This window comes from Galeopterus variegatus, unplaced genomic scaffold, assembly GCF_000696425.1.
Source record: "Galeopterus variegatus unplaced genomic scaffold, G_variegatus-3.0.2 Scaffold1104, whole genome shotgun sequence".
Classification (NCBI taxonomy): Eukaryota; Metazoa; Chordata; class Mammalia; order Dermoptera; family Cynocephalidae; genus Galeopterus; species Galeopterus variegatus.
The window spans coordinates 210,348-219,217 of NW_007727215.1; the positions used below are offsets into that span (position 1 = coordinate 210,348).

The 8,870-nt window shown below is 39.1% G+C and overlaps 1 protein-coding gene across 1 annotated transcript in view; it reads right to left on the reverse strand.

Moving 5' to 3' along the window:
* SPEF2 (sperm flagellar 2) overlaps nucleotides 1-8,870 on the reverse strand; it is a 200,523-nt gene that overhangs the window by 83,687 nt on the left and 107,966 nt on the right. The window contains exons 22-23 of the mRNA XM_008574789.1: nucleotides 5,315-5,442; nucleotides 5,093-5,231 (exon numbers count right to left, since the gene is read on the reverse strand). Coding sequence (XP_008573011.1) covers nucleotides 5,093-5,231; nucleotides 5,315-5,442 — 267 coding nt within the window. The remainder of the gene's footprint in view (nucleotides 1-5,092; nucleotides 5,232-5,314; nucleotides 5,443-8,870) is intronic.

Genomic DNA, 8,870 nt, shown 5'->3' on the forward strand with positions numbered 1-8,870 from the left:
TATCTTCTAGCTTCTTTTTGAAGTTATATTTGTTTTTATTAAGTAAAAAAAAGGGGGGGGGTATTTATATCCACCATACATAACTAAGTAGGTAGATAGATACCTACATACATATAAATATATCATACGTATTTATCTTCTAGCTTCTTTTTGAAGTTATATTTGTTTTTATTAAGTAAAAAAAAGGGGGGGGGGTATTTATATCCACCATATATAACTAAGTAGGTAGATAGATACCTACATACATATAAATATATCATACGTATCTCCATATTGATACATTTGAGAGTCTTCTCACACCATTTGGTTAGCTTTTTGGAAAAATAAAATGAAATTTCTATCAAAGTAACAAAATAATTTAAATATTTAAAAGTGAAATATAAAACTATAAATGTATTAAAATATAGAAGCTATAAAGAAAAATTTACTTTATATATCCACATAAACACTGAAGGCTTTCTGTATATTAAAACTCTCCTCAAATAATATAAGGCAAACATCAAACTGGGAATATATTTGTTGCATATGATCAACAGATGGCTTACATCCTTATCGTATAAAGAGGTCTTAGAAATCAGTAAGAAAAAGAGCACTTTCTAACAAGTGGGTAGAAATCCAAAATGGGCAGAAATCACAAACAGGTTTAAGGAAGAAGTAAATAAATTACCATTAAACTTAGAAAAAATTGTCAACTTCAACTGTAAAAATAAACATGCAAACTACAAGAAGATAGTCATATTTTTGCGTACTAAATTGGCAAAGATTAGCAAAAAGTATCTAATATTTAATGCATTTGCATAACATGTTACTTGAAGCAAAGTTTATGTTTTCAGTGTGCAAATTTTTAAAATTTTTGAAGTTTGTAAATTTTTAATTGTTTCAAAAACCTTAAAAATAAGCATAATTTTAGATTCAACAATTTCCACTTTTTGAGAAATTTGCCCAGTGAAATAATTAAGGATGTAGTCAATAGTTAGCTGGATGGACTTTTACTGTATGATTCTCTGTAATAAAGAATTGGTGCTCAACAGAATTTGTTAATGAAATGGTGACTGATAGTGTAATAGAAATCTGTTAAATAACTTAAGATATAGTCCATTAGTCATACTACTTAGTCTTAAAAATGATGCGGTAGGTGAATCTTGATTGAAAAAGAAACGATGCTTTATTGATGAAAAAAATGCTACAAAACAATATGTATGCTGTGATCACTTTTAGGTTTTTTTTGGTGACTGGCCAGTAGAGATCTGAACCCTTGACCTTGGCATTATCAACACTGCGTTCTAACCAACTGAGCTAACCGCTAACCGGGCTAGCCAAGCCATCACATTTTTGTAAAAATAATCTGAAAAAATATGCAGATATGCACCAAGATAGTAACAATAGTTAAATATTGGCAGTGGGATTATGAATTTGTCATTTTAAATTTTGCTTCTTTTTATTATCTAATTAATCTACAATAGGCATATGGTGCATTTGGAATTAAAAAAACAAAACACAACAAAAATCCCAGATAAGAAAAAAATTCCAAATCTTTTCATTCTTTGCCAACAATCACCTGACTAATGTCGGCAAGAAGTATACAGGCAAGAAGTACACAGGGCTGGCTTGGGGCTGGCTTTGTGAATAGGTAGGAGAGAGAAAAGACAGAAAAAGAGAAAGTTTTAGGATTTACATGGCTATTAATCACCGTTTGAGGAACATCTAAAGATAGATAAAATACTTCAGCTTTACTAGGTCATCTGAATATCTTTCAGTTTAAACCCTTCAACACCCCATCCCCACCATCCAAGTCACCATGGTGCCTTGCCTCTATGCAAGAGATTCCCAACTGGTTTGCCACTGGTCTTCCTGCTGGTTTCCCTGATGTTTTTATTCCACTATAGACTCTTTTAAAACCAGAGGCCATCTTCCCATCTCTCTCAGACAAAAACCCATATTCTAGTAGTGACCTTCAAGGTGTAGGAAATCTGGTTCCCTATGATCTCTCTGACCTCATCACCAAGCACGGACTCTCATCCACACTCACTCTACTCCATCCACTACAGCCTCCTTGCTGTTCTTCAAACACACTGAACATCCTCCGTGTTCAGTGCCTTTGCCCTTGCTCTCCCCTGAGAATGATACATCCTTACCCCAGATATCTACATGGCTTACCCTGTCACCTCCGCCCTAATATGTTCATAGGTCACCTTCTCTGTGGGACTTTCCACAACCACTATGTTCAGAATGGTACATCAAATGTTCCTTTTCCCTCTGCCCTACTCTCTCATTCTCCACATAGTTCTTATTGCCAATGACACTCACACTATACGTTTTCTTCTTTAGTGCTTCTTCTTGTTTCCTGGTCACCAGAATGTAAACCCTCTGCCCTACTCTCTCATTCTCCACATAGTTCTTATTGCCAATGACACTCACACTATACGGTTTCTTCTTTAGTGCTTCTTCTTGTTTCCTGGTCACCAGAATGTAAAAATTATACTCACACAGACTTTTTTTTCACTGCTGAATCCCTAGTCCCTTGATCAGTGCCAGAACCATAACAGATGCTCAAGAAGTAATTTTTGAGAAGATGAATGGGCCGTGGTGTACAGTTTGGCAATGTTTTTGTTGCACAAATAAAAATTGAGATCGTAGTTAGGTTTGACTACTAGTAGCCTATACTTAAGGTACTGGCAAGGGATCCCTCTGATGGGATTAAGGGGTCTGTCAATTTACACAGAAAATATGAAGGGTAAGAGATTGAAATGAGGCTTTTGGTACATCAGAAGCCCTTTTCTAAAGCATCAGGGTAATATACTTCATTCATGAATTTGTGAAAATCTGCTTGTCTACTAACTGCCAGGCATTGTGCTTGCTGAAGATACAAAGATGTCTAATATTTGGTACCTGCCCTCAAAAGATCTATTCATGGCTGACCAGTTAGCTCAGTTGGTTAGAGTGCGGTGTTACAACACCAAGGTCAAGGATTCAGATCCCTGTACTGACCAGCTGCCCTCATTCCTTAGATGAATGGGCCGTGGTGTACAGTTTGGCAATGTTTTTGTTGCACAAATAAAAATTGAGATTGTAGTTAGGTTTGACTACTAGTAGCCTATACTTAAGGTACTGGCAAGGGATCCCTCTGATGGGATTAAGGGGTCTGTCAATTTGCACAGAAAATATGAAGGGTAAGAGATTGAAATGAGGCTTTTGGTACATCAGAAGCCCTTTTCTAAAGCATCAGGGTAATATACTTCTTTCATGAATTTGTGAAAATCTGCTTATCTACTAACTGCCAGGCATTGTGCTTGCTGAAGACATAAAGATGTCTAATATTTGGTACCTGCCCTCAAAAGATCTATTCGGGGCTGACCGGTTAGCTCAGTTGGTTAGAGTGCGGTGTTACAAAACCAAGGTCAAGGATTCAGATCCCTGTACTGACCAGCTGCCCTCATTCCTCCCCCAGAAAGAGATCTACTTAATAGGAGGCAATTCTTTAGATTTCCTTACAGTTCCCTCATNCTTTACTAGGTCATCTGAATATCTTTCAGTTTAAACCCTTCAACACCCCATCCCCACCATCCAAGTCACCATGGTGCCTTGCCTCTATGCAAGAGATTCCCAACTGGTTTGCCACTGGTCTTCCTGCTGGTTTCCCTGATGTTTTTATTCCACTATAGACTCTTTTAAAACCAGAGGCCATCTTCCCATCTCTCTCAGACAAAAACCCATATTCTAGTAGTGACCTTCAAGGTGTAGGAAATCTGGTTCCCTATGATCTCTCTGACCTCATCACCAAGCACGGACTCTCATCCACACTCACTCTACTCCATCCACTACAGCCTCCTTGCTGTTCTTCAAACACACTGAACATCCTCCGTGTTCAGTGCCTTTGCCCTTGCTCTCCCCTGAGAATGATACATCCTTACCCCAGATATCTACATGGCTTACCCTGTCACCTCCGCCCTAATATGTTCATAGGTCACCTTCTCTGTGGGACTTTCCACAACCACTATGTTCAGAATGGTACATCAAATGTTCCTTTTCCCTCTGCCCTACTCTCTCATTCTCCACATAGTTCTTATTGCCAATGACACTCACACTATACGGTTTCTTCTTTAGTGCTTCTTCTTGTTTCCTGGTCACCAGAATGTAAAAATTATACTCACACAGACTTTTTTTTCACTGCTGAATCCCTAGTCCCTTGATCAGTGCCAGAACCATAACAGATGCTCAAGAAGTAATTTTTGAGAAGATGAATGGGCCGTGGTGTACAGTTTGGCAATGTTTTTGTTGCACAAATAAAAATTGAGATCGTAGTTAGGTTTGACTACTAGTAGCCTATACTTAAGGTACTGGCAAGGGATCCCTCTGATGGGATTAAGGGGTCTGTCAATTTACACAGAAAATATGAAGGGTAAGAGATTGAAATGAGGCTTTTGGTACATCAGAAGCCCTTTTCTAAAGCATCAGGGTAATATACTTCATTCATGAATTTGTGAAAATCTGCTTGTCTACTAACTGCCAGGCATTGTGCTTGCTGAAGATACAAAGATGTCTAATATTTGGTACCTGCCCTCAAAAGATCTATTCATGGCTGACCAGTTAGCTCAGTTGGTTAGAGTGCGGTGTTACAACACCAAGGTCAAGGATTCAGATCCCTGTACTGACCAGCTGCCCTCATTCCTTCCCCAGAAAGAGATCTACTTAATAGGAGGCAATTCTTTAGATTTCCTTACAGTTCCCTCATCCCCCTTGCCTTGCCATCATCCAACTATATAACTGCATGTAGATAGGCATGTGATTAATGCCAGGCCTGAACACAGTTACATGGTCTAGCAAAGGGGTTAGGAATCTGCAAGACGGATGCCAGTAATGCTCTTGCATCGCCGACCTTGGCTCCTCTTTCCAGAAGTGCTGCCATGGTATTCTCACCCTGAACTCAAAGGGCAGGAGAGCTGCTGCTACAGAAAGATGGCTGGTTAAGAGATCAGATCATTTCCTTTCTCATCCTCACACCTCATAAAGGTAAAAAGGAAATAAATTGGGGTTTGCAAGACAAGCAGGAAAGTACAGTGACCTTGGCCCAGCAAGTCACAGATTTGCTTACATTCACTCTTTGGTGTATTTCAGCCTTTGTTTCCTCATCGTCCCACAGGTCACCAGGAAGAGAGTTGAAATCAGCCTGCCACTGAGCTACAAAATCTTGCTTGTGATCTGGTCGCCTTAGAAACTCCTGGAAACTTGTTCTGTAAGGCATTAAGAGAATGAAATAAATCTTACATGTCATGACTGTAAACTGTAAAATTCTGACTTCGAGAACCCTACTTACCTAATCTCATATAAGTAAGCAACCACAGTATGCTGATCTTCTCTCAGATTCCTGAGCACTGTTTTGATGGTGTTTATGTAGGAATTTTCTACGAGTTCCCAATAAGGTACTAAAAATGAAAGTATTTCCTGTTGAACAGTAAAGCATAGAAATTGCTATTTCAAAATGGAAATTCTTCTGAATAATTGAGTCAAAAGAGCACTACTGAGCAAGAAGACCGAGATGCAATTGCAGCTACTTACATCGCTCCCTGTGAAACTTCCTCCTCCTCCTCTCTGCCCCTCCCCCAGTTAATTCCTAGTCCAAATAATTCTTCATTTTTCAGCTTGGACATCATTTCTTCCAGAAATTCCTCCCTGATCTGACAGGTCTACAAGGTTGCCCCCTGAGGTTCTGAGGCTCTCCTTTAGAACCCTGTACTTCTCTCATTATAACATTGATGATGTTAATGGTAACCACTTATTTATTTGTCTGTGTTTGCTTCTAGAATGTTAGGCCCATAAAGCCAGGAACTATGGATGTCTTGTTTGCCACTATGTGACATGTCCTGTGATCATCAGAGTGTCTGGACATGGTAGGTCCTCAAGAAATACTTATTGAATAAATAATTAATCGAACCATCACAGATATCATATTTTTCTTCTTTGGCAAAACTGCCTAGAATGGAGAATACCTATTGCTCCTGTCTGAGTGGTAATGAGCTATTTCTCTGATTTCACCCAGGAGGTTCTATCCTTGCTGTGTGCACCATGAAACTTAGTGCTGTTTTTATGTTATCTTTAATAATGCAAATAATCAAAAACAAGAAATAATCCAAATAAAGAAAATTGAGGATACATGCTATATCTAATATAAACTTGCTGTATTAATTATTCCCTTATTGGCTGTGCATTTCTTTACTCTGGGAATCACACATGGGAACCTTAGAAGTCATCTGGGCTAATTTCCTCTCTAATCAAGAAATGCCAAATGCTAGAGATATATTATATTATTCAATCTCTCCGTGGACATCACAGATGCATCAAACATGACATTTCAAGTAGCCACCTCCAGTGTCACACAATTCATGTTGTTGGGAAATTCGTCCTTGTTTTGAGCAGAAATTGCTTTCCTGTAGTTTCCGCTTATCAGCCCTAACTATGCCCTTTTGAGAAGGACAGACTACCTTTGTCCTGTCTTCCCTATTGCAGCTGGTCAAATATCTGAAGACAGGTATCATTAGAGATAAGAGAGCTAGCCTGGGACTTAGGATACATGAAATCCAGTCTAAGCCATTTTATCATTACTTAGGTGTCTTTGTCCAAGTCAGTGAGTAAAACCAACCAAGAATTATTAATTGAATGGTCACTCTATGTAAGCACTGTTCTAGGGACTAGGAGGGTTTTGGTGAATAATGCAGAGTCTCTGGCTTCAAGAGCTTATATTCTGGTGGGAGAGGGGAAACAGTGGTGTTATAAGTAATTAAGTAACTCAGTAAGCACGTAGGTAAAGACCTAAGCAATTTAATTAACTAATAAAAAGTAATTCTGGTACTAAGTGCTGTGAAGTGACAGAGGGGCTGTTTTGTTTTGGGTTGTTGGGGGAGGCCTCTGTATAGGCGGCATTGGCACTGGCACTGAAAAGGAGGAAGATTTGGGGGAAGAGCACTCTGAGCAGAAGAAACAGCAGGTGCTAAGATACTGTGGTGGGAATATTCTTGGCATATTTAAGGGACAGCACTCAGGCTAGTGTGGGTAGAGCTTGGTGGAACAGAGCGGAAGTGGAGAAAGATCACGTCTGAGTGTGGGTAAGACCCAGTTCCTGAACCGTTCCCAGATTTGGTCTTTTCCTCCCTTCCCTTCTCAGTGCCATTGCCCTTATTCAGGACCTTGTCATCTCTTGTCTAGAACAGTACAGGGACCTCCTGACAGGTTTCTGTGATTCTTTCCAGTATTCTTGGATTACCTTCTATCCCCTGAACGCCTAATACTTATTGAGAATTACTTTGTGACAGATACTCTTCAAGGGGCTTTTATGTGTACTAACTTATTAAATTCTTACAACAACCTATGAGATTGGTTTCTACTATTAATCCCATTTAAAAATGAAGCAATTGAGGCCAGAGGCAAAACAGCTTGAACAAGGTCATGCAGCTGCTGAGTGACATAGTGGGGATTAAACATAGGCAGACTAATCACAGCCCATGTTTTTAAGCAATTCACTCCATTGTCTGTCTGAGTTATTGCTTTGAAAATAGATTCCACCATGTAATTTCCTTACTGAAAAGCATTCCATGGCTACCAGTACCGAGAAGACCAAGATCAAGTGCTTTAGCACTGCGTTACGGTCCTTCTAAATCTGGCCCTCGCCTTCCTGTCAGACTTGCCTCTTGAAGCTGAGTCCTCTGACCTTTTGCTCCTAAATATACTGAGCTATTCTCTCTGATTGGGATCCCCTTCCTATATTCCCTAACCAATGAATTCATACTGTAAAAGATACCTTGCATTGTGGGCCTTTTTTTTGGACATCCAAACAAAATGTATTTTTCCCTCCTCTATGTAATTATCACATCTTATACTCCTGTTACAGATGCAATTTCAAAACTGTTCTAATTAGTTTATTTGCCTCTGTCTCCAAGTAGACGGTGCCCTTGGACATAGAAATTGCAACTTCCTTGTTTTTGTATTCCTTGCACCGAGTACAGCATTTGCACAAAACCGATGCTCAGTAAATATTAATGTGAGTGTAGGTAGACTCACCTGAACCGGGTGTTGTCATTAGTTACATTTTTGGGAGATTGGATGACTACATTTAGTTCTAAAAGCCTAAGATTCTATGTCTAACCAAGCTTCAAGTGTTCATTGATCTGAATTAAACATTTACCATTCTTTTAAGACTCCTCTGACATTATTCTAACACCATTTCCTGACCTAGTTTCCCTCTCTAGTTTCTAGTTTGGCATAATCTCTCTTAAAGGAGGTGGTATCCAGAATGGTGCTAAAGACGTTTGAGATAAGCACACTACTAAATCTCCCTCCTTTCTGGTCGACTTCAATCCATTAATCAACACTGTGTGCATAGCGAGTTACCCCGTAAGAATGATCTTAATTGGATTAACATCCTGTTCACAGGACCTACAATAACTTCATGACAAAATTGCCAAATACTGCTTTGAACTCAAGAGACACTATGTCTATGGTACTCCCTGATCCACCTATGTGACCTTGCTATCAAGGAAAAGGATTGGGTCAGTTCAATGGAGTGAGTTACTCTTCCCATGCAGACTCCAAGGGATCATTTTATATTCTGTAAGTGCTCATGAGTCACATGTCTAATAATTTGCTCCTGAGTTTTGTCAGGGATTACTGTATAAATTATTGATCTCTATGTTACTAAGTCCCATCACCTTTTCTTAAATATTTAGGCATTTGCCTACCTGTGGTCTTCTGAAAGCCCCGTGTACTCTCTGTGATTTCTATGAATTATTGACAATGTTATATCTCTAGGTTCTTCCAGCCCCTGAAATTTAATTTTTCTGGGTCTGGGAACTTGAACTTATATGATGGAACAAGATATT